The sequence below is a fragment of the Podospora pseudocomata genome, assembly GCF_035222375.1.
Source record: "Podospora pseudocomata strain CBS 415.72m chromosome 1 map unlocalized CBS415.72m_1, whole genome shotgun sequence".
NCBI lineage: Eukaryota > Fungi > Ascomycota > Sordariomycetes > Sordariales > Podosporaceae > Podospora > Podospora pseudocomata.
Genome location: NW_026946363.1, coordinates 2,173,747 through 2,198,478, shown reverse-complemented (window position 1 = coordinate 2,198,478; position 24,732 = coordinate 2,173,747). Strand labels below are relative to the sequence as shown.

Below are 24,732 nucleotides of genomic sequence, written 5' to 3'. Positions count from 1 at the left end.
ATCAAACAATTTGAATTCTAATTTGACTTTTTATGATTTGATTGAGAATATCGTGTTAGAATAAGGTCATTGAATACATATTTTCATCTTGTAGGTTCTGCAAACCGAAAATTGGGCTCTCACACAACCTCTCACCCAAGCTTTTGCAACCTGACTAAATTTCTTTTTTGGTCTCACTCACTTACATACACTGCTTACAGGCACCCCGGATACAAAGCTCAACCTCAAAATGTACCAACTCACGGCCGTGGACGGCTACAAATACCCCAAACCAGACACTTATGTTCTGGAAATTCTCCCCATAGCTGCCGGCCTCGCAGCCATTGCTTCAGACCAAACCCTCAGTCTCTTCGACCCCACAAGACTCAACGCCGGCCCTCTCAAGCAAATCACAACCGATCATGGGAACCTCACCTGTGCCAAAGTATACGATCCCGCCGAGTCGATAGTCTGCACCGCAGGTGAGAATGGCACCGTCTCCATCTGGGATTTCAGGACAAACCCCATCAAACCCGCCATGCAAATACGAGGTAAGTCTCTTTCTCACCCACCTTCTTCCTCCCGTCTAAACATATCACTAACCATATATAAGGCAACACCGACCCCATCCCCATCCTCTCCCTAGCCTGTTCCAACCCCACCCACACCCTCGCCGCCGGCACCGAACTAGCCAACCACCAAGCCTCCATCCTCCTCTGGGACCTCCGCTCTTCTCCGTCCTCCCCCAAGATCACCTACACCGAAATCCACTCCGACGACATAACCGAACTCACCTTCCACCCAACAACCCCCAACCTCCTCCTCTCCGGCTCGACCGACGGCCTCCTCTCGATAAGCGACACCCTCATCACCGACGAAGACGACCTCGTCATCACAACCTTCAACCACGGCTCCGTCCACCACGCCGGCTTCCTCAATCAGTCCTCTGAAATCTACGCCGCCTCCCACGACGAAAAGTTCGCCATCTACGACATGTCGGACGGCACCATTGAAAAGGGGGCGGCAGTCTTGGATATGGGGGATATACGAGAGGCGGTGGGGTGTCAGTATCTGGCGAATGTGGTCCCGAAACTTGGGGGTAATAATGGGGCGGTTGTTGGGGTGGGGGCGCAGGAGTAAGTACCTACCTTGGGGCTGTAGGTATGGGGAGTGTGCTAACGTGGGAAAACTATCTAGTCAAGAACTGTTTCAACTCGTTCATCTCGCCAAGGGAGGGAACGGGCAGTGGGGGTTGGATAGGGAGAGCGTGGTTGCTCTGCCGGGGGCGCACGGGCAGGAGTTGGTGAGGAGTTTTGTTTTTTATGACGAGCAGCAGTTGGTTATCACGGGGGGTGAGGATGGGGCAATTCGGTCTTGGAGGCCGACGTAGACATGATGAAATAGTTCACAGATAATACGAAGAGTTACAGCAACTAGGGATTGGAAAGTGGTAAGATGGTTTGGAAGCGACGATTTGTATTATTCGACTCTCACTCTCTCTCTCTTTCTCTCTCTGCTAAAGAGCCGAGAAATTAAAGGCTAGGCCTGGCGATAGGCTGCTCAACTGAGGACGACGACGACGAAGAAGAAGAAGCTACCGATCTAAAACCCCGAAGGAAAAACACAACCATTTTCAATCAGATCATATCCCTTATTAAATGTGTTTTGTGTATTCGCAGCCCCGCCTGAGCTATTAAACGCCGTGACACCCCCTTCCTTTCCCTATGCCAAATGACCCAAACCAGCCATAAAGACATTCACACTTTCTCTTCAAAGCCAAGGTTTCATCACTCACTGCAGATTCTCAATAACCAAAGCCGAAGCACCGCCACCACCGTTGCAGATACCAGCAACACCAATCTTGCCCTTCTTCTCCCTCAGGACTGAGGTGAGAGTGGTGACAATACGAGCACCAGAAGCGCCCAAAGGATGGCCGATAGCGACGGAGCCACCAAAGACATTGACCTTTTCGGCGTCAAGACCAAGAAGCTGGATGTTGGCGAGGGCAACAACGGAGAAAGCCTCGTTGATCTCATAGTAGTCGACATCATCAGCAGTAATGCCAGCATGCTTGATAGCCTTGGGGATAGCAAGCGCAGGGGCAATGGTGAAGCGGGCAGGGTCGCGAGCGGCATCGCCCCAACCAAGGATCTTGGCAAGGGGCTTGATGCCGAGCTCCTTGAGCTTGCGCTCAGAGACAAGCACAACAGCGGCGGCGCCGTCGTTGATGGGAGCAGCGTTGGCGGCGGTGACAGTGCCGCCGTTGGGAATAAAGACCGGACGAACAGTCTTGAGCTTCTCAATGTTGAGGTTCTTGACCTCCTCGTCACGGTCAATCTTGATGGCGGGCTTGCCACGGCCGCCGGGGACCTCGATGGGGGCGATCTCGGTGAAGAGACCGGCCTCGGTGGCGGCCTGGGCCTTTTGGTACGTCTTGATGGCGTACTCGTCCTGGGCCTCGCGGGAGAGGTTGTGTTCCTGGCTGCAGAGCTCGCCCTGCATGCCCATGAGCTCCTGCTTGCCGTAGGCGTCGCGGAGGCCGTCCTTTTGTACGCCGTCGACGAGGCCGGCGTCGCCGTACTTGGTGCCGGTGCGTAGGTTGGGGAGGTAGTGGGGGGTGTTGGACATGGACTCGGTGCCGCCGGCGACGACGATGTCGGCGTTGCCGGTGATGATGGTCTGGGCACCGAGAATGATGGCCTTCAGTCCGGAGGCGCAGACCTTGTTGATGGTTGTGCAGGGGACGGATTCGGAGAGGCCACCGCCGATGGCGCACTGGCGGGCTGGGGCTTGGCCGAGGCTGGTTGGGAGGACATTGTCAGTTTTCTGTTGTTTTTGAAGGGTTAAGCAATGACCTACTTGGCAGAGAGGACATTGCCAAAGAAGACCTCCTCCACATCCTCAGGCTTGATCTCGGGCACACGCTCAACCGCAGCTGTTGTTTACCCCCGGATTAGCGAACTGGACCTTGCTCGTTGTGCATGCATGACATTGCGGTGGTCTGACGTCTACATACACTTGATGGCATGGGAACCAAGCTGAATAGCAGTGAGGCTCGAGAGAGAGCTAAAGCAAGGAACGAAAAGGTTAGCTCTCCATCGTCTGAACGAGTCGTTGAACCTGCGGGGACTCTGTTGGGCAGATGTTTGTTTCTCCCCCCCCCCGTCCCCGATTCATAGTGGGGTACACGTAAAGGGGTTCTCTCACCCGAGGAAGCTCCCTAGGGGAGTGCGCGCAGCGCTGACAATGTAAACAGGAGGAAGGCCGGCCATCTTGAAGGACTGTGTTCGGGATTAGGAAAACTGAAGAATTCGGAGAATTTCGAGAAAGGAGGGGCGGTGATGGGGAGGGGGAGGAAGCTTTGTTTTATGAAATTCCCCAGCGAACTGATGAGATGGATCACACCGCCTAACTGGACCCCCCTTCGACCCCCTTCCCACTCCCCACCATATTTTAATTGGAGAAAGACTCCCCGCGGGGCAACGGTTCCTGAGCCGTTGATTTGCCTCGCATGCACTTAGACTTGTTCGAGAGAGCTACGCGGGCCGCCACCGCCTCGACTTGGAGCCCAACAAAGATCACCACGGAATCATTGTTTTGGCTGATCACTTACCATTGTTCTCGTGGCAGAGCACCAGAGCAGCAGAGGTGGCATGAAAAAGGCTCGTTTCCAACAAGTTCTTGGCCCCTTGCAGCTGGCCGGCGGTACCATGCCATGATCTGCCAGGGACCTCCCTGTCTTTCTTGATCAAAAAGATCTGATAAAGATTCTGATCCGATCAGCGGAGCTGTGGTGAGTTGAACTACGGCGGTATGTACGTAGATGGCAATGCTGAATTGTGAAGCCAAGACCAGGGTTATGTATGTATAAGAGTATAAACGTCCAGTTCAACCCCACCACGAAGGAGGTTGAACCTGGGAGTTGTCCTGATCGTACCCAGACTCTAATCGCTGAATTTTATCTCGGGCATATTGTTTACGTATCTTTCTTTTCCAAGTGCTGAGTTGGAAGTTGAACAGTTGTACAGTGAGAATTGATGCCAGCACTGCCCTCGCACAGTAGCGTCCCAAAACAGTTGCCTGCCGGGACTTGGCCTGCGCAGTTGGCTCGTGCGCTGCCAACCATTAATTTTTGGAGACTTGGTGCTGCGAGAAGGCTCGCGACGACGCGACGAGCCTCAAACCAGCCAATTCAACCCCAACTCCCCGATACCCTCAGCAAAAATGGATGACGATCTTTATGACGAGTTTGGAAACTTCATGTATGTTTGTTCTCACTTTCACCCCCGATTTCTCTTCTGCGATTCCCCCCCGTCCCCTGTTTACATCTTCATTAATCAATACCAGTCGCAGCATCTTGCGATTGCCTGCCTGGCACAACTCGATCCATGCTAACTTTACACTCACAGCGGCGAGGCCGAGGCTTCCGAAGAAGAATCCGAACATGGCGTGGATGCGGGCAACTACGCTTACGATGACTATCCTGAGGAGGCACCAGAGGCCACTGGCCAGGAATTGATGGAGATTGACGGTGAGCATCATCGCCTGTTGTTGCGCTTGGAGGCGCCGAAGGAAGGAAGCTGATATTGGCTACAGATGATGGTCCATCCAACGCCGTGATCCTCCACGAAGACAAGCAGTACTATCCGACGGCAGCCCAGGTGTATGGCGAGGGGGTTGAGACGATGGTTCAGGAGGAGGATGCGCAACCACTAACACAGCCCATCATCGCCCCCGTCGAGCAGAAGAAGTTCAGCATCGAGGAGGCCGACCTTCCACCAGTGTTCTTCGACCGCAGTTTCATGACCGATCTCATGAACTATCCCGAACAGATTCGAAATGTCGCCCTGGCCGGACACCTGCACCACGGAAAGACGGCGTTTATGGATATGCTGGTATTGGAGACGCACAACATCAACGACAGGCTAGAACAGAGGACAGGGAAGAAGCGGGACGAACAACTCAGATATACCGACGTACATGTGCTCGAGCGGGAAAGAGGATTGTCAATCAAGGCGTCGCCCATGAGCTTGGTTCTCCCCAACACCAAGGGCAAGTCCCATCTCGTCAACATTATCGACACACCCGGCCATGTGGATTTCGTTGATGAGGTTGCCGCGGCGTTTCGGCTGGTGGACGGTGTTTGCTTGGTGGTGGATGTGGTGGAGGGCGTTCAGGTCAACACAGAGCAAATCATCAAACATGCCGTTCTCGAGGATATCCCGATCACGTTGATCGTCAACAAGATGGATCGCTTGGTTCTCGAACTGAAGCTGCCACCCAACGACGCCTACTACAAGCTCAAGCACGTCATCGAAGAGGTAAACACTGTTATCGAGAACACGATCCCCGGCAAGGGCGAGTCGAAGAGGGTCAGTCCAGAGAGAGGCAATGTGCTGTTTGCATGCACTTCGATGGGCTGGTGCTTTACCCTGAAGTCGTTCGCCAAGATGTACTCCGACAGCTTCGGAGGCGTCAACATCGGGGAGTTCGCTAAACGGTTATGGGGTGATGTCTACTTCAACCCACGGAAACGGAGCTTCACAAGGAAACCCGTCGATGAAGGTGCTAAGCGGTCCTTTGTCAACTTCATTCTCGAGCCTATCTACAAGATCTATTCTCACACTATTAGTGAGAGCCCGGAGGATCTCAAGGGTACTCTTGCGAAGCTTGGCATCCAACTCAAGCCTTCCCAGTACAAGACGGATCCCAAGGTTCTGTTGAAGCTGGTTTGCGAGCAGTTCTTTGGGCCATCGACCGGGTTCGTTGATATGGTCTGCGAGCACATTCCTTCTCCAGTTGAGGCGGCCCAGAAGAAGCTCGAGCGCTACTACACCGGTCCTCTCGACACAAAAGTTGCCGAGTCGATGAAGGCTTGCGATCAAAACGGACCTCTGGTCATCTATGTCACAAAGCTGTTCAACACGGCTGATGCCAAGAGCTTCAATGCTTTTGGGAGAGTGATGAGCGGTATTGCTCAGCCAGGGACCGAGGTTCGGGTATTGGGCGAGGGCTACTCGATCGACGACGAGGAAGACATGGTCGTGGCCAGAGTAGCCGAGGTCTTCATTGCCGAAACTCGATACAATATCCCAACCGATGGAGTCCCTGCTGGGAACTGGGTTTTGCTGGGCGGCGTTGACAATTCGATCGTGAAGACGGGTACGATTGTCGCCAAGCAGTTCGAGGATGACGAAGACGCCTACATCTTCAAGCCTCTCACTCACCTGACCGAGTCTGTTCTGAAGGTTGCGGTGGAGCCCATCAACCCGTCGGAACTGCCAAAGATGCTGGATGGAATTCGAAAGATCAACAAGAGCTATCCTTTGGTGACTACGAAGGTGGAGGAGTCTGGCGAACACATCATTCTCGGAACCGGTGAACTCTACATGGATTGTGTGCTGCACGACTTGCGCCGTCTCTACGCCGACATGGAGGTCAGAGTATCGGATCCCGTCGTCCGATTCTGTGAGACGGTACAGGACATGTCAGCCACCAAGTGCTATGCCATCACACCAAACAAGAAAAACACCATCACCATGGTGGCCGAGCCATTAGATGATGGCATCGCAAAGGACATCGAGTCAGGGGCCGTGAGGATACGGGACCCGCCTCGAAAGACGGCCAAATTCTTCGTCGACAAGTATGACTGGGACCTTTTGGCGGCCAGAAGCATCTGGGCCTTTGGACCGGAAGAGATGGGTCCAAATATTCTCCAAGACGACACATTGCCAGGAGAGGTGAGTTTTTCTTTTTTTTTTTCCTGTCATTATTGCAACACGCCTCCTCCGCGTCATTCACTCCGGCACCCCAGTTTGCCGAGGCTTTTCCCCGGATCGCCCAAATCGGGCCTTTTTCTCCCCCTTTTACCGCACCACCCAGTAGTAGACTGACAGATCTTTTTTTTCTCTTTCTAGGTCGACAAGAAACGATTAGCCACGGTGAAGGAGTCGATTCGTCAGGGTTTTGCTTGGGCCACCCGAGAAGGCCCACTATGCGAAGAACGTGAGTTTGAAATCCTTTTCGATACGGTTACTACTACCCTTTCTGTTTCATTCCGGTCTTATTGTGCATATGTTCCTGCAGTGCAGGCAGAAGGGTACAAGCGTACCTATCATTTTTCTGGTGGCCACCCCATGGGGGTTGCCGTGCATGAGGGGGTGTGGCTTTGCCTGGTTTGACCACCTGCTCAAATCAGAATTTCACGGAGGGGATGGAAATGCATGCATGCATGTTATGGACGCCTCCCTGGCAGGACGTGGAGAGCTTCTTCCCCAGAGGGTTCCTTGCTTTGCTTTGCCTCGCCTGTTGTTGACAACGGCAGGTATGGAGTGAAGGAATCTGTGGGGGACGGGGACGGGGAGGGGGAGGAGGAGGGGGGGAGGGGGTCACCGGGCTGGGAGTCTTGCATGCTTGACAATGGCACAGTCATGCAACCTCATACTTTGTTTCCCGTCATTTACCCTAACCCTTTCCTTCACATGCTAATTTGGTTATCTCCTCAGCAATCCGCAACACCAAGTTCCGCCTCATCGACGTTGCCCTGGCGCAGGAAACCATCTTCCGTGGCGGCGGCCAGATCATCCCCACGGCCCGCAGGGCGTGCTACTCGTCCTTTTTGATGGCCTCCCCCAGGCTGATGGAGCCGCTCTACTCGGTCTCGATGACTGGACCTCAGGACTCGGTGTCGATGGTGTACAACATTTTGGCCAGGAGGAGGGGCCATGTTTTGTCGGATGGGCCCATCGCGGGCACGCCGCTTTATAGGGTCAATGGGTTGATACCGGTGATTGATAGTTTTGGGTTTGAGACGGATCTGAGGATCAACACGCCGGGGCAGGCGATGGTGAGCTTGGTGTTTGACCGGTGGAATATGGTGCCGGGGGATCCGCTGGACAAGGAGCAGGTTACGAGGCCGCTGCAGATGGCAAGCGCGCAGGCGACGGCGAGGGATTTTGTGCTCAAGACTAGGAGGAGGAAGGGGCTGAGTGAGGATGTGAGTGTGGCTAAGTTTTTGGAGAGGGAGTTTTATGAGAGTTTGGTGGGGAGTGGGACTTTGGGGGAGGCTTGAGATTCCCCTTGAGAAGGGCTGGTCTAGGTCAAGGTTTAGAATTGTTGTATTATGTTAGGTATTACGGTGTATTGCGGGTGGTTCTACCTCTGTATATGGAGACCTGACAATAGGAAAAGTAATTAGAGGGAAGGAAGTGTTATCATCACTTGAATTTCTGCTGGTGATTCTACGAGGTCTGAAGCCTGCCAGTTGCTGCACCAACTCTCACAGCTGGTCTGCCTCGGAGCATCCGACTAAAACAACTCGGTAGTTGGAGGTTGGTCCTCTCCGGGGGTTTTGCTCCTATGAATTGTTCTAGATCTTCTTTGGGGTTGATGTGAGAGTGGAGGTTCGATGTGTTGTTGTGGATGTGTGTGGCGAGCGTCTCCGGGCGGTTATGCAAGGCACGAAAGTGGGAGGGCAATTAATTTATTTTGTTGCTTTATCTTCTTCTGTGCACATGGCTGCCGGGTTCCCGGGGGAGAGGTTTGTAAGCAAGCTTTCATAACTACTGCATTCGGGTTTGGTTCTGGTTTCTTTGCTGTGGTGCAGATATTGAATTACTATCTACGGTTTCTTGGTACCTTAAGCATCGAGGAGTCTGTCTTGTTCGTTTCGTGTTGTTATAAACAAGACACACTACATCAGGTTATCAATTCGCATTATCAGGCCCTTTATCGTGGGATATCTGCTTCTCTTTCTATTCCAGAATTTATGCATGGGAGGGGTTTTATGTTTACTCAACTGGCGTATTGCTTTGTATGTCCCATGGTTTACACATATGAAGAGGGGGGTTGTATGATAGTTTCAACTGCCGTTTTTGTTCCCATGTACCACCGGGGAGTTGCAGTCAGGTCTGTACTCTTGACATAACTTGCCCACTGTGTTGTTGTCTGATTGCTACTGCCATCTTATGCTGTGCGAATAATCCTTGCGTTTTAGACCCCCCCACGCTGTAGATGTGTTACTCACCTTCCAACTTCGGATGCTCATCCAAAGGCTTCTTCCCCGGTTTTTCGCTTTGTCTCGGATAGAGTTGGTCAATGTTGAAGGGGAAGTATGACGCCATAGGAAGGTTTTCCATCCCATCCCGTCAGGCACATACGCTTTCTACTCGTGGGTGTGATGATTGATGTTGTTTGTGACCTTCCCTTTACGCCCACGTAGCTACTGCTCATTCGAGGTACCAATCCCCTCCCTTCCAGAGCACCCCAAACCCCATATGACGCCATGATGTTTCCCCCGTCATGAAAACTACCACTGTCTGTCCTCTCTTGACTCAGGTTCATCATCATCCCCCCCTGGCATATAACCTCCCTCCCCTACCTGCAACCAGGGTCTATGTGCACTGTAGGCATTTTCCCTCTCCCAGGGGTCCTCGTTTGTGTCGATTATGTACGCCGCCCAGATAGGTAGGTGGGTATGTAAAGCACTGAAGGGGTTGGGTTGGAAGGGATAAACTCTACCGAAGGAGGAGCCCCTTGTTGCATTCTTCCCCCGGCGTAGATACCTTACATATGCAGGATTTTTGTTATGTTTGTTGTGGAGTCCTTTTTGCGGGATATCTCAGCTGTTAAGCGTTGTATTGGGGCCATCTCGCAAAAAAACAAAAAATAAAAAGACAGAAAACGGTGTGCCTTTGCATTGTTAGGCGCTTGCAACGCACATGGTGGACAAGATGGGGCCCTTCGTGGGAGACATGGATGTGCTGCGGACTGATGACAAGCTGTCCGTCTGATGATAACTTGTTTCTTTTTTTGTTGATGATATGATAAGGTGAAATGGGATATTCACATGCTTGGGTTTTTCCAACAGGTGAAAATGATATACATTCACCTCGCTACCATTCTGAACAAGATACTCTTCTTGGTACCGAACACGTCAGTTAGTTCTCTAGTGTTAGCTTGCTTGCTAGAATTCCCCCGGGTTGATTTAATGACACGATCCAGACCGCCTCTCTCTCCCCCTAACTCCACCGCACGTCTTTATTGCGCGCGGAATTTCCCATTTGTGCTTTGTGATAGGAGAATTTGTAATAAGTTTCGTGAAACTAGCGCTTCTGTAGCCAAGGCTCACAACGGCGGGCCGTTGATCCTGCCACCCGGACCGTTTGAGGAGGAAAAATAACCGAGCATGTTTGAGAGAAAAAAAAAAAGAAAAAAAAAGAAACCGGGGCGTCTTGTCCACATTCTCTTCGAAACATCCAGCGCTTAGTCACGTTAGTTGCTTCCCTTGCCAAAAATCATGTGATGGCAGGAGTGTATGTAGACGCGTTATGATATCCGGTATGATTAGACCAAACGGCAATAGTTGGCGGCAGTTATGTCGTTGCAATGGTTTGATAACTAAAATCAAGAAAATAGGAGCGAATATAAATCTTGATAACACCCCAGCCAGCATGCATCCACCGTAGATGATCCTTTCGGTGTGAGTAAGGGGAAGGTAAATAGGTCAACACCTGCTACACAGCAGTGCATCCAATGCCCTAAAGTCAAGAGGTGCCCTGCTCTTAGGAAACGGCAACTGTCTCATTCACAATGAGGGCTGTTTCCTACAAGTGGGACATAGGTAGCACTTGTAAGAGGGTGTTCGCCGGTAGACTAGGATCTCGGGGACCATTTCTTCGGGATGTGGGAATCTTTGGAACCGATCATGGGAAATCTCCCCCAAGGTAACTCTGGCCGCAGCTGCCCTCCAGTGAAGTGCAAACAGACATATTGACGCACACGCGTCTACCAAGTCGGTAAAATAGTCAAGTAACCTCAGGGACAAGGGTCTGAGGTACATGGCGTGATGCGGCTTGCGTGACAAGATGTGGCTGGACCTGAGTTGATTCCACGGACCAGAAGGCGCCTCTAACTGGGCGAGCAAACCCTTGAAGGATAGAGATTCTAGAAAGGGCAGTTCATTCGCAGCGTGGGGTTTGCTGGGCGTGGCTTGTTGGTGCAACTGCAATGGCTTTTTGAAAGAGCACAGCATGTTTAGCACATTGAACATGATGAAGAGAATATTATCCGTCATCCAGACATTGTGTATTGCATATATCAAAGACGGGAAGAGGCGATCTGTGTCGATGTCGAAAAGCCAGTTCGCCGGCTGACCCCTGGTTCAAACTTCATCAATTTGCTCCCCCACGGGCCGCAAGAAGACTCGCAGGAGAGAACCTGGAACTGTCCCGAGTGGGCGGGCTCTAGGCGGAGGAGGGGAGGAGCACCACAAGCCCGAGATTGTCCCGCCAATCGCAAGCGACGTGCACAGGGGCTTCGAACAAGGCACCTGGGAAGGGGTGTGCCTATCCAGGGTCTGAATCCGACAGTGCTGACACACCCCTGTGCTGGACTGAAGGTTGACCTCGGTGAATGGCCTGCTATGTAGCAAGTCGACGGCGTAAAACGACAAAATATATAGTCGCATCAGCAAGTGTGAGACCTTGAATTGGCCACATCAAGTTACACGCATGTCTCGAGCATCTTGTCGAGCATGCCTTTCAGTGTGTCGTTTTCCAGAGCCGCGGCGACTCTCTCTTTGTCACCCAGTTGCTTGTTGACTTGGTCGTCCTGGGCATGAGAGCCATCCTTCATTCTCACATCAAAGCGGTAGTTAGGCGGCAGGGTCTGCTCCAGCCGGTACCGCACTGCCAAACCGATGACAGTGGCAAGAGAGCAGTGGTTGACGGTAGGTGTCAGATCAACAGTGACCGTGACCAGTTTGTCTCCTCGGCGCTCAGCCGGCGGAGGAGTCAGGTGGATGTCAGGTAGTTGGACCACCGAGAGCTGCCCCAGAGTATGAGGGTGTTCGGGGTCTGATATTGGGGAAATAAGGTCTGCGAAACGTCAGCTGCGTGATCGCCAACACGATCTATTTTAAACACTGAGCACCAAAGCGGCATTGATGTGCATTCAAACCAAACAGAGGAAATCGAAACTAGCCAACGATGTATATGCAATGCGAAAAGCAATGAGTAATGAGGGGTGGGTGTGGTGCTTACCGTAGATGTCCTGGGCATCCACAGGGTCCTCGCCGTACTCCTCCTCGAGGTCCTCATCCTCTGATGAGGATGACCCACACAGCCATGGACGCTTAGAATAGACAATGTTGTCGCATTTCGAGTCCGGTCCCTGCCTCGGTGTGGTCACTTTCCGACTTCTGCTCGGAAGCTGTGAGACGTTGAGGATGGAGGGGTTGGCGTTGTCGACTTCGCGCATTTTGAAGGCGGGGTTTCGTGGCCTAGGTAGGGGTTTTGCTGCTTGGGCGTTAATGTGCCGAGATTCGGTTGGCGTTCTTCCACAAATCTGAGGTGCCGTGACTGTTGAGTGAGATGTGTGCTCTATCAAAGTAGATAATTGTTTGAAATGATGACATGCACTCCAGGCGATGGATGGATGCTCCGGTTTAGGAGGGGCAACGACCTGCTCTGAGCGTTCGCTGGAGGTTCCAGGTTAGGGTGGGGCCAACTACCGAGCCATCAAGAAAGAGCCGGGTGCACCGTTTTTCCGCTCGGGACTGCATCCAAGCCGCTGCTTGCCGGAGAATGCCGCCTTCTATAATCTCTCGATGACATGATTTTCTAACCATCTCCTTGGACACCTCCCTGTAACTGCGGAATGTCCGGTCGGCCATATGCATTTCACCAAGGCCCAATCGCCATATTATGTCGACGATCACGGCGGCTCATAGCGAAATCGCATATTCATGCATCTCAGACATGGGGTGTCGTGGGGTGTGTTCAGCAGATGTTCAGATGGCAATCCCGAATACGGCTGCTGGTGCGGGGCCTTCCGTGACGACCCCTGCGTGGAAGCTTTCAAGAAGAATGCCCGCAAAAAACGTTGTTCTTGGCGCCCTGTGGCATGGCTCCCGTCGCCGGCCACCTGGCAGAAGCCATCCCCGCGTCCCAAGCCGGTACCTACGGAAATGACGCAGCCTCGCCGGAGTTCCTTCTACAACGGGCCTGGGAGATGCCATGATGGGAGCAAAAGAAATGCTTTGGGTCCGTGATCTCCAACCTTAAATTCAACATCGCCTGCCGTCCGCCGTCTGTGCCTGGGAGCTGCCGAAGCTACTCCAGACTGGATTAGCCATCACATCTTGCCCCGACGTCTCTTGGGGGCTCCCTCTTTGGATCCTCTTGCAGCAGGTCCCATGAGTCTCGGCCGAGTGGAACATCCAGTCGGGCCAGACGATGATTCTCAAGCATGCCCAAGAAGAGACCATGCTTGCGAGCTCTTTGACTGATTGATGGGCCCTACGTTACTGTTTATGTACTCGATGGCCGTTTCATAAACGGAGCACAGTATGTGGGTACATGGGCCATCCTGGGGGGGGGGAGGGTTGCTTGCAACGTAATCAATGGTCAAGATCGAAGAACTTGGGGCCCGTTGTACTGTAGCGGCTTTGCTCGGTACCGTACACCTTGCCCTACCGACTGCCTTCCCCAGATATTTGTGATAACGATAACCACACAGCCACTAAAGAGTGTTCAAGAACGCAAGAATGAACAACCGGCAATTCTCATGACATCGAAAGAGGAAAGCCATCATCTCTGTCATCCTCCGTCCCTCGGCATGCTCTCGATCTGGAGAGCGTTGTCACCGCCCCACCCCCTCGCGTCTAGAACATGAGCATGTGATAAGACATGGGATGGGCGAGACCACACACCGAAACGATCCATGTTGATTCTTGGGTTACGGAGCATGCTGCACGAATACACTAGCCATTGGACCACAGTAGACTCATCAACAATAGCAAGGCAACATCGTGGTACGCTATCTTGGTAAGATCGATCTACAGAAAACGAGGACCGACTTGCATCCATCATTTGTCAAAGCCGATCAACTGACAGGTTCCTTGACCAGGGTCCGCCTTGACGGAATGATGAAAGGCTTCAGAAGGAGGCAGGTCGATATCGTGCGTGTGCACATCTGCACGTGTTTTTCGGGCTCGAAAGAGAAGGAGGTTTAATTCTCCCGCAGTATATCCGCATGCTGGGCATCTCCATCGAAAACGGTGACGGGCAAGGGCTTGCGATGCCCAGCCACTGGGTTCGGATAGTCTCGCGGGCCCAACTCCCAGACAACCACCTCACGTCACGGCCATTGCCGTCTTTTCTTGCGCAAGATTTGTGTGAGAAGAGAGACGCTGCTGGCGCAGAGTGCTGATGAAGGCGTGTCAGTGGAGCTCACCGCTTCCCCCATGGCTTCCCCTGACATGTGTTGTGATGTTTGAAGAAAGGTTCGCGATGTGTTTCAGCACCCAGACACCACGCGCTTCAGGGGTCACCAGGCTCGCCCAGAGTCACGGAAGGACTACCCTGACGGCCCACGAGGAATAACCGTCTCCGCCCGGAAGTGTCCGTGAGACTGTTTTCTGGCGGTATCGCGGTGCTTTTGGGGATATGTCGTGGCAAGAGGGCGCTGCAACTCTCATTTGTCAAGATTGGATGACGGCTGCTCGGTTCTCGCTAGCCTGTTTCCTCCTGTCCGCAACTGTCAGTCACGCAGCGCCCAGAGACTGGCTTGCAGCACCAGGCGTCAGAGGCACGCCCTCGGCGGGCCTCGGTGTAGGGTAGTCTGCGGTATTGCTGTGGCACTGTTGCCATGAGCATACGAGCTCATTGATTCAGCCATTGGGCACGCTGAAAAGGTAATTTACTCATCAAACAACGGACAAGCCGTGGTTTTCCTAGAAACTGGCTGTACTTTATATCGCTTGAATGATGTGTCGTTAGCCTGGGGCTTACCCGTTCCCGCCAGGGGCAGGCGGCACGGTAAAGGGCTCCCCACGTTACCGGGCTGACTGCGCTGCAATCGCACATTGCATGCGAGTGTGCTGCGGCTGCCACCCCGCTTACGTCGCCCAGCCTCGCCATGCCATGCCATGCCACTCACTGTCCCTGGCGACGGCACCTGTCGTGTAATACTGTGTAGCTCAGCAGAATTGTCGCATTGTGGTGCGTTTCCTTGTCCTTCCCAAGCCAAGCATGGTGGAATCCTGCTTGTTAAGGTACCGCTTGTCCACCACGGGCGCCGGACCATGGGGATCGGCGCGGGGCCATCGAGGAAGCCAGCAAATACGGTGTGGCCATGGGGAAACCAAGGACGGGAAAACGAGAACCTAAACGAGGAACGAGAAACGATTCGGGAACGTGGCACGAAAATAGAGGGGCGGTATCTCCTAAGTCCGAAAATTACGAGAGCATGCTCTCAGCAAGACATGATGTCAGTACAGAAAGACTGTTCCCGTCATCGACCGAGGGTAAAAAAAAGAGGTGGTTGACGTGCGCGAACTGCCGCGATATGCAAAGCAACGATTTGGTGTTAGTGGGTGGATATCCAGCAATTTAGGGACGATGGACGACAAGTGGACAAGCAATGCTCGATTCACACACAGCGGCCTTCCACTGGAGATTCCGAGACCCTGGCTTGGGGGTGGCTCGTGCGGTCAACCTGGAAAAAGATGGGAAAACCCTGGGGTCCCCGGTTTGCCATCCACACTCGAGGGAAGACCTGGAGACGCGGGCTGTTCTTTATCCCAACGCCCCTGATGTCTTCACTCTACCCCTCCTCCTCCCGTCCTCCTGCCTTGGAGTGTGTTGCCTGTGAGGTTGGCCACTCTTGAATTAGCACAGCTAGCTAGATACACCTACACTAGCTTCTCTGGAAATGAACTGCATTTTTTTGCATTTTCTGAACGGCCGGCCTTGTTCATGCCAATATCACAAGCATCATTATCAGAGACACTGCTGGTCTGTGAGGGGGACACTTGTCTGCGCCGCACTGTTTCGTACTCACTGCGCAAAGTCTGAACTGGCTCTTGCCAACTCTCCGCCTACACAGCGACAGCAACAGCAGCTCGCTTTCGATTACATACCCTACAGTATCTCCCTCAGTTCCTGGGGGCCCTCTCACGCTGAGGGAAATTCCCCATAGCGAGCTTGTCAGATTCGTGCACCTGCAGGTGTGCTGTGGAGGTCCTGATCAAGACAGGCGTGCCGGGTCCTTTGGGCAGGGTTACCCCTTCGCTCGACGTCCAGGAGGTCCTGGGACCACCCTTATTACTAGCTCGTCTTCGCCGACCAGGGCATCAGGACAATCACTCTGTACACGCGTTTGGCTAAAATCCCCTCGACGTCCACCCACACACACACGCTTTCACTCCTGCTACTACCATTACGTCTGTCTGCCTACTGCTTGAACTTGTTGCCGCTGCTGTGCTGTGGTCGAGAAGAGAGATCTCGCCTCCCCCTCCTTTGCCGCCTCGACATTGGACCACTGCTCACTGCCCACTGCTCACTGGAGACGCACACGCCAACCCTGCGCCGGCCGCCCACCTCGACCCAGCGACCCGATACCACGGCTGTGCGCGCATTGCTTTTTGCCCTTTATCATCGGATGACTTGAATGTGGAGTCGCCTTCTCTCGTCCATCATCAGCGCATAGCTGCGAACGTCTGCGCAAGACGCTTCATCCCACCGTTCATCATCATCACTATCACCACCACCATGTCCAACGACCCTACAGTGCGCCGGCTGCTCCCTCAAAACTCCCAGATGGGGAGCTTCAGCTTTGCGCCTCCGGCTTATCAGCAGCAACCACGAGAGACGCAAAAGAGTGCGCCCCTCCCTCCCCTTTTTTTGGTTCTGTTATCTGACCGTTGAGCTAGACTATGTCTTTGTGGACGAACATAACCGTCACAAGCGGTTGAAGGGTATGGGATCAGCGCTCATCCCCCGCTAGTGCCCCCCCATGTATTAAACTGACTCGCGCATACAGTGATGAGAGCTTGCGAGGGATGCCGGAGGAGAAAGATCAAGTGTGACGCTGCCACCACAAACACCTGGCCCTGCTCAGCATGCATACGCCTGAAACTTGTCTGTGTTCGTCCGAACGGCTTCGACGGGTCGTCTGAACCTCAGGTCTACGAACCACCACGATCCCAGTTTGAGACCTCGCATGTGCATGAGGGCTTCCGACAGCCACTACCACTACAAGATCAACAACAGCTCCTAGGACATGCACCAAAACCTAACCTCTATGCGCCGCAGACATCCTACCAGGACACATCAGCCCTTTACCATGCGGTCCAATATTCCGATTCTCAGACAGTCCCTCACAATCTACAATATCAACCTGTGCATCACGCCGTCAGTGCTGTCAATGTTGTGGATCACCAGTATGGCGCCCAGGCCGCATTTCCAACACCGCCGATGCAACAGCCATCACATCCAGCATCTCCGGCGGACACCTACCAGTCAGAATATGCGCAACAAGACTTGGCCGACCTGTTAGGGTCCTTGAAGGTTAACGAGGCAGGGACAGCGCCCTATCTAAACAGCAAGATGCAATCGATGAGGGAAGAAGATCCCGTCGTGGAGGAGGGCGACGAATACAAGAGTTTGTTGCCACCACTCACAGCTGGTTTGGGAGGATCCAAAATTCGAATTCCGCCAGAGCTCATGCCCGACGACGACACCGTCCTTCAGTACCTGGACCTGTACTTTACGAATGCCCATCCTTATGTGCCCGTTTTGGATAAAGCCCACTTCTATCAACAGTGGCACGACAACAGGGAATCGATATCGCCCCTTCTTTTGGAAGCCATGTTTGCCATCTCGGGCCGGTTAGCAGACGAACCGGCCCAAGGGCAACAGTGGCTCGCGCTCGCCACCCGCCACGCCGACTCTTTCATGGATATCCCTCGCCTCAGCACGCTACAGGCACTCATGATTCTTCTGAAAGCCCGCGAATCGGCACCGAAGCGAGGCTACTATTATCGTTCATGGATGAGCATTGAGCAGTGTGTCCAGTTGGGCAAGGACTTGGGATTAGATGAGCATTACGGAGACCACCGACACGGCAGGTCTTGTGGGTCGAGCCCATCCGAGTGTGCCCTGAAGACGAGAATTTGGCAGACATTATTCACGGTGGAGATGATGATTGGTTCTCCTCAGGGTATGGCAACACGGCAGAGCGATACCTGTGGTTTGTGCTGCGCATAGAAAGCTGACGAGTAGAGTAGGGCGAACCGATTTTCAGGTCGAGGAGGACACGGTGGACTTCAACGTGCCGAGGCTGCTACCCAACCAAGATGAATCCGAGTACCACGTTTCGCGCAACTTCACCTACCTCGCCAGAGTGGTTCGCAACGTCAGCCGCATGGTGGTGGTGTACGGGCGGTTGAAGAAGAGCAAGGAGGTCAAGGAATGGGGCCTCGATCCCGATTTCGTCCAGATCAGCCCGGCTCTCGATGCTTGGTTGGCTGAGATACCGGCAGACATGTCGATAACTTATCCAGCCAACGGCTCGCCGCCGTGGCTGCCTTCAGCTTTTGTCGGCAACGTCCATTCGTACTACTACTTGTCGATTATCCTGTTCAACAGGCCTCAGCTCGCCTTCTTGTCCCCTTCCACGCCAGGGGGTCAATGGAAACACCACATGCTGGTGTCGTACAACGCAGCCAAGATGCTGTGCAGACTCCAGGAGGCTGTCATGGGCGCGTACGGACTGAACGGACTGCTGTGCATGCAGCGGGGCATCAACTTTACCATTTACGCGGTGCTCGCATGCATTGTCCTACACCTCGTACGCCGACCCTCTCATATGCCAAATGCTTTGAACTTCTTTTTGCTGACAAGCTTGCTACGTACAGGTTGCCTTGACATCACCAGACCCAGACCTGAACTCGGAAGCCAGGGAGTACTTTACGCGCCACATGAGGATCCTGGAAAAGTGCATGAGCTCGTGGCCAATGCCGGACATGCAGAGGCAAATCGACTCGGTGCGGGAGGCCTTTTCTGCGGACGTCCGGAAGCCGTTCGTGCTGAAGCCCAGCTTCCCGTACGGCAGCCCGCATTCCAACTCGCACCCCAGCCCGCCCGGGCCCAGGCTCTTGGACACGCAGGTGCCACACTCGCAAGTTAGTTACAGCCTCCCCATCACACCCATCTCCACCGTCGGCCCGCTGGACAGCAAGAGTGACTCCTCCCCCGGTGTACAGTCGCTCGGAATGATGCCTTCCGGCCATGGCGCTCAGGCACCGGCCGCCGTGCCGCAGTCGTCGTTGGCTTTGGCAGAGGCGCCGCCTGCGTGGAACCCGTCGCGGATTTTTGAGTAAGTGACACAACTGAGGGAACCACCAGTGGTAGTTGTACTGACTGTTTCATAGCCAATGGAACACCTCGTTCGGCACCCCTCCAGTCCAGTCGTCACCAACAGGGGGACAGGGTGGTGGTGGTGCAATGAGCGCTTCATCCGGCGCCTCGGACACGGCGAGCATACACGACATGCACGCGGTGCAGGCGCAGCTTAGGACAGCTGCACAGCAGCAGCCCATGCCGGCGGCAGCAGCGCAGTATTCGGCCGCCGCGGCCCCGGTGCAGAACTTTGTCACACCGGCCATGTGGCAGGAATCGGTGGCGAGCGTGTACGAGGCTGGGGGTGGGCTGAAGCGAGGGTGGGATTATGATGGGCATATGCCTGTTAGCAAGCGACACCACTGAGAGGTTCACGATGCCTAGTGAAAGTGACCACATTAACCTTTTCATTTGTTTGTTTGGAGAATGCTTTGCGGAGCTTCTGTTTTCGGGTTACAAAAAGCCGGCTTAAAAATCAGCATCTAGGGTTGGTTAGGTTTTGGTTGGGACCTTTGGGTTTAAAGGGTTTGTTTTGGGATAAGGAGCATGTTTTGAGAGAGATGAACAATGGTTGGCGTTTGTTCTTTTGGTTTTCTTTTTTGGTTTTTTTTTCGTGTTTTTTTTTTTTTTTTTTTTTTTTGGAAAGTTGAAAGGTGGGCAGGAACAACACAAACATTCAACATCGGAGGGATGACACAGATCTCGGAGTTGAAGAACAAGCAAAACGATCGGATGTATGATGCGAGGGAAGAAGCGAAGCAATGTTGTATATTATGAGGGTTGGTTGGATTGGATCAGGGGGTTGGTTGGGGGGTTTGATGGGAAGCGTCTGTGTTGCGAATTATTCAACTGGGAGGAAATCAGCGTGTCTTTTTTGGATGGATGGATGGAAAACAGTGCTAGCTGGTATGGCACGTTGGTTTGGGGAGATGGACGGAAGGAAATGTGTGTACGTTATGGGTTGTTGTCGTTGTGGTTGTGTGTGTGTGTGTGTGTGTGTGTGTGTGTGTGTGTGTGGTTCGCTTCTACTGGTACATATTCTTTTGGGGTTTTTTGGGTGTTTTTGGGGACTTTTGTGGTTCACAGCAGAGAGACACATCCACACAGAGAGAGACAAAGATATCATCATCAGCCTTGTATCAATACCGACGTTTTGATTTGATTTTGAGCCTTTCCTAAACCATCTCGCCGAAAGTGTATGACAAGTTGTGGTGTTGAGAATTGGCCAATGGGATTGGGGAAGTGTACACGTGCTCTGGCGTCATGGGTGTCGCGCCAATGGGATGGGGAGTTTGATGCCGATGCTTGGCGCACGGGAAGGGGAATCTGGGACATGGGGATGGGGGGGTGGGGGGTTAGCTTGCTGTGTTTGTTCGCTTTGATGGTCGGCGATCAACAAGGGAGTTGAAGACGGGGGGTATATATTTGAGTGAGCAGCTCGGGTATCAACATTGATTTTCACCAGACCTTCTCACACTCTTTGGCAGGGAAAGTGTTGGTGTTTTGGAGGGGTTGATCATTCGGGAAGGCACTTACACGCGCTGACTTACACGCATTCAACACCATCACCACCACCGACACAGCAACAACCACCCAAAATGGGCGTCAAATCCCACCGCTGGGACCCAACAACATGGCGTCTCAAAGACTTTGTCAACCTCGACGAGATCGGCCCTCGGATGTGGACTTCTTTCAAGGAGAACTGGTACATGGGGTTCACCTCTTTTGGTGGCCCGCCGGTGCATTTCAAGATTGTATGTTTCCCTCTTTTCACCCCTTACAAGCCTCCCCTCATTTCCATATCATAGATATAAACTAACAACGACAATAGTTCCACGATAAATACGTCTCCAAACTCTCCTGGATCGACGAGACAGTCGTACGTCCCATTCCGCCCCCTTTTCCCTTAAGATAGTCATTGTTAACGTTTTGGTTTGTGAATAGTACCAAGAACTCTTCTCCATCTGCCAAGCCTTCTCCGGCCCCGGCTCGACAAAAATGCACTACTGCATCAACCTCCTCCGCCTCGGCTTTCCCCCCGCCGTCCTCTCCTTCTTCCTTTGGTCGCTCCCCGGTGCGTTGGGGATGTTTGGTCTCGCGATTGGTATCTCCAACGTTGGAGAAACACTTCCCCGTGCGGTTTATGCGTTGCTATCTGGCCTCAACGCGGCTACTGTTGGGATTATTGCTCTGGCGGCTGTGCAATTGGCGCAAAAGGCTATTACGGACAAGCTGACGAGGTTGTTGGTTTATTTGGGCGCGGCGGCCGGGTTGTTGTACAATGCTCTATGGTACTTTCCCGTTTTGATGCTGGCGGCGGGGGTGGTGGCTGTGGTGTGGGATTTTAGGTGGTTGCATGGGCCGGTTTTGTGGGTTGTGAGCAAGGTGAAGAAGGGGAAGGTCAGGGATGAGGAGAGGGAGGTGGAATTGAGGGAGCAACGAGTGCCGGGGGGTTCGGGGGCGGAGAGGGAGGTTGTGAGGGAGGAAGATGGGAAGGGGACCAGGGAGAGGGTTTCAACCGGGGGTGATAATGCGGACGGGCAGTCGCAACAGCAGCTCAGACGGGAGGAGGAAGAGGCAGAGGAGAGGGTTGTGCCGAGGAGCCACCAGATCAGCGTCATGTCCTGGAAGTCAGGGCTGGCGCTGATTGTGGCTTTTCTGGCGTCGTTTGTCGCGGTTATGCTCACTCGTGGCCTCATCCCGGCGAACCCGTTGCTGTATAGGCTGTTTAGCAACCTCTACCTGGCGGGTACGATTATTTTTGGGGGCGGGCCGGTGGTTATCCCGCTGTTGAGGGAGTATATCGTTGCGGAGAATTGGGTTTCCCCTAGAGACTTCTTGATTGGGCTGGCGCTTATCCAGGGGTTTCCGGGGCCGAATTTCAACTTTGCTGTTTACTTGGGTACCCTCACGGCGATTAATGGGGGGTATTCTGGGGTGCTGGGAGGGTTTTTGGGTTTCTTGGCGATCTTCCTGCCTGGGTTGTGGACTGTTCATGGGACCATGGGTCTTTGGAGTGCGATTAGGGGGTGGAGGTGGGTGAAGAGCTCGTTGAGGGGTGTGAATGCTGCTGCTGTTGGGCTGATTTACACGGCCGTGTATCGACTGTGGCAGATTGGGTGGATTGATGAGGGGTTCAGTCAGGGGAAGAGTTTGGCGGATGATCCTTGGTGGGTGGTTGTTACGGCGGGAAGCTACGTGGGTGGTGCTTGGTTTGGGGTTGAGCCGCCGGTAGCGTGTATCTTTGGGGCTGTGTTGGGGTTGGTGAGGTATGGGGTTGTTGAGGCCCAGGGGTATTGAGTGGTGACCACTTTGGAGAGGTAATGTAATTGGCACACTCGGGAAATGGTCACAGTAATGAGGTTTGTCAGGATAGTTAGCTTCTAGAATATATGCAATGAGGCTACATGTGGGTGTTTCGTCACGATAACCGAAACGCTCTCACCCTGTGTTGTCTGGCTATTCTCAATCCCACTGAAGTTGCTCTTCCTCAGTCACACATCTCACTTGGAGTTCCTACTCATGGTACTTCTTTAAATTGCCCATGACTCAATCGCTCTTTCCTTGTACACTAACCAGCCGCTCCTTCCTTACACACATCCGGCCACTCCTTCCTTCCACCACGGTATTTATACAAAGGTTTCGGCCGCACCTTCCGTCATCAAGTGACCGAATCAAACCTTAAAAATCTACCCCGTTGACCGGATGGATCAGCGGTAAGGGGGTCGCGCCCAAAACCATCTGGGCATTCAAGTATCTACCTGGAGGGCGCACGTTCGAGCTCACTTTTTGTCTTTTCTCTTACCTTATTCACCCCTCCAAGTTTGGTTTTCTTTTTCAAAGTCGTTTTGTTATGCTGGGACTGTGTGCCTCTTGATGGATGTAAATATCAAGAGAGCCTGCAATAATTATTTGGGGGATCTTGGTCGAAATGAGTTGTTGTCGTCGTCGATGGGTGGTGAATGGGGGGCAGATATAATAATCTCAGGTACTTGTGCTGACAGCATTGAATCTTAACTATGATCACGCTTCTTGGAATCTTAACATGACAAAGAAGTATGAGATATTGCTGCTTGTCCCTGGGAGCTTGAAGATCAGACGAAGAGAGCAAGTCGTCGAAGGGTGACGGTGAGGGTTGGAGAGGGTTAGGGTTACTTGTGGTCTTGATGGTGTGTGCTTCAAAGTCCCAGCCATTCCATCCTCACTTCCTGGGTTGACATTTCTCAATCTCAGCTCGATGCTGACCATTTCATTTAGCTTTCCTACAACTGGCAATTTTCGTGGCTGAGAGACAGTCATCAAGCCTCCTTCCCGGTGCCTGAGCACCTACCAAGTTCAAACTCTCCAATAGTTTTACACCTTTCTGCTTACATCACACAACTCAACACTTCGAACAACCCGTCAAGATCGGCCTTATCTCAACAGTGGCCAATGCATCACGACCAATAACGACTCTTTGATCAACTTACAATGGCCTCATCACAAAACACCCCCAACATCCCCTCGGCCAAACGCCGGCGCGTGGACGCCGCGAATGCGACTCTTAAGAAGCCGTTCAGATCACCAATGATCAACCGGCAGAGTCCATCCACAACCGCCAGCAATACGACCCCGACACAAGCATCGCCAAGTCTGTCTCGCCGCTCTATCGACAGCTTGTCTCGCCCACCAACATCATCATCAATCCCAGCAACCCCCTCGCGACCAGGCAATCCGTCACCCCTTAGGCTGGGGACGAACAGCGCTGCTGCCCGAAGACCGTTGCTTCTCCAGAAAAGCTTCAAGTCCGTGTCGACGCCTTTGCCGTTTAAGCAGCGGCAGCAGGACACTGCTAGGTCTACTAATGAGGGAGATGAACTATTGCAACGAATCCAGCGCTCTCATAGGGAGTTGGATGCACAGATGAAGAAGGTGGAGAAGGAGCTTGAGCGGGTGAGGCAGGCTAAGATGATTGAGGAGGCGTCGCGGAGGAAGAGGCCTGGGGAGGAGGTTGATGCTGAGCTGAGCGAGTTGGTTGGGAAGTGGAAGGGGGCGAGTAGGTTGGCGGCGGAGGAGTTGTTTGAGGTTGTCAAGGGGAGGGTGGATGGGATGGGGGGCGGGGGGGCTTGGAGGGAGAGTAGGAAGAGGAGGTTTGGGGATTGGGATGGGGAGGATAAAAAGGGGGTGGGAGGGGAGGAGGAGGAGGAGAGGGAGGGTTACAGGGGTGAGCTTGAAGGGGAGGATTGTGAAGAGGATGATCAAAAAGGGGAGGAGGGGGACGATACGGAGGGCTTTACGATGCTCATGATGTTGAAAAGTTTGAATATTGAGCCGGAAGTTTTGGGGTGGGATCCTGGAGAGGAGAAGTGGAAGGACTGATGCAGGGTATGTTTTTGTTCTTTTGTCTTTGTTGGGTTTATATCATCTCATTGCATATGAGTTTAGGTATGTGGTCCTAATGGGTGGAACTATCTCACAATATCTTCATGACTGCTCATACAACTGCTATATGGACTCACGCAGGGGCCATACAGCTCTTATGCAAGTGGCGCAACTCAACAGTCGGAAATTTTGATCTGAATGTGCTGTT

The 24,732-nt window shown here is 53.1% G+C and overlaps 7 protein-coding genes across 7 annotated transcripts; 5 read left to right on the top strand and 2 right to left on the bottom strand.

Moving 5' to 3' along the window:
• The first annotated feature begins 28 nt into the window (after nt 1-28).
• QC762_109000 (uncharacterized protein) lies at nt 29-3,150 on the top strand. Its single transcript, XM_062885321.1, has 3 exons — nt 29-530; nt 593-1,115; nt 1,177-3,150. Exons 1-3 carry the CDS (start codon nt 230-232, stop codon nt 1,367-1,369), a joined length of 1,017 nt encoding a protein of 338 aa, XP_062748276.1. The 5' UTR covers nt 29-229; the 3' UTR covers nt 1,370-3,150.
• ERG10 (erg10, acetyl-CoA C-acetyltransferase) lies at nt 1,439-3,904 on the bottom strand. The gene is made up of 4 exons (XM_062885320.1): nt 3,187-3,904; nt 2,996-3,045; nt 2,839-2,914; nt 1,439-2,779 (listed from the first exon to the last, which is right to left on the bottom strand). The coding sequence occupies exons 1-4, from the start codon at nt 3,249-3,251 to the stop codon at nt 1,771-1,773; spliced, it is 1,200 nt and encodes a 399-aa protein (XP_062748275.1). The 5' UTR covers nt 3,252-3,904; the 3' UTR covers nt 1,439-1,770.
• An 89-nt stretch (nt 3,905-3,993) lies between these two features.
• QC762_108980 (uncharacterized protein) lies at nt 3,994-8,197 on the top strand. The gene is made up of 5 exons (XM_062885319.1): nt 3,994-4,241; nt 4,389-4,510; nt 4,576-6,719; nt 6,897-6,984; nt 7,485-8,197. Exons 1-5 carry the CDS (start codon nt 4,204-4,206, stop codon nt 8,048-8,050), a joined length of 2,958 nt encoding a protein of 985 aa, XP_062748274.1. The 5' UTR covers nt 3,994-4,203; the 3' UTR covers nt 8,051-8,197.
• Nucleotides 8,198-10,229: 2,032 nt separating this feature from the next.
• Nucleotides 10,230-12,630, bottom strand: QC762_108970 (uncharacterized protein). Its single transcript, XM_062885318.1, has 2 exons — nt 12,021-12,630; nt 10,230-11,855 (listed from the first exon to the last, which is right to left on the bottom strand). Exons 1-2 carry the CDS (start codon nt 12,235-12,237, stop codon nt 11,482-11,484), a joined length of 591 nt encoding a protein of 196 aa, XP_062748273.1. The 5' UTR covers nt 12,238-12,630; the 3' UTR covers nt 10,230-11,481.
• Nucleotides 12,270-20,332, top strand: QC762_108960 (uncharacterized protein). The gene is given in 7 exon segments (XM_062885317.1): nt 12,270-16,641; nt 16,694-16,738; nt 16,804-17,982; nt 18,050-18,612; nt 18,680-19,140; nt 19,196-20,141; nt 20,160-20,332. 6 exon segments carry the CDS (start codon nt 16,533-16,535, stop codon nt 19,527-19,529), a joined length of 2,691 nt encoding a protein of 896 aa, XP_062748272.1. The 5' UTR covers nt 12,270-16,532; the 3' UTR covers nt 19,530-20,141; nt 20,160-20,332.
• Nucleotides 20,333-20,537: 205 nt separating this feature from the next.
• On the top strand, nt 20,538-22,670 carry QC762_108950 (uncharacterized protein). The gene is made up of 3 exons (XM_062885316.1): nt 20,538-20,917; nt 20,995-21,042; nt 21,108-22,670. Exons 1-3 carry the CDS (start codon nt 20,762-20,764, stop codon nt 22,461-22,463), a joined length of 1,560 nt encoding a protein of 519 aa, XP_062748271.1. The 5' UTR covers nt 20,538-20,761; the 3' UTR covers nt 22,464-22,670.
• Nucleotides 22,671-23,633: 963 nt separating this feature from the next.
• QC762_108940 (uncharacterized protein) lies at nt 23,634-24,521 on the top strand (the record flags this gene model as incomplete). The annotated part of the gene is made up of 1 exon (XM_062885315.1): nt 23,634-24,521. One exon carries the CDS (start codon nt 23,634-23,636, stop codon nt 24,519-24,521), a length of 888 nt encoding a protein of 295 aa, XP_062748270.1.
• Between the last annotated feature and the right edge of the window lie 211 nt (nt 24,522-24,732).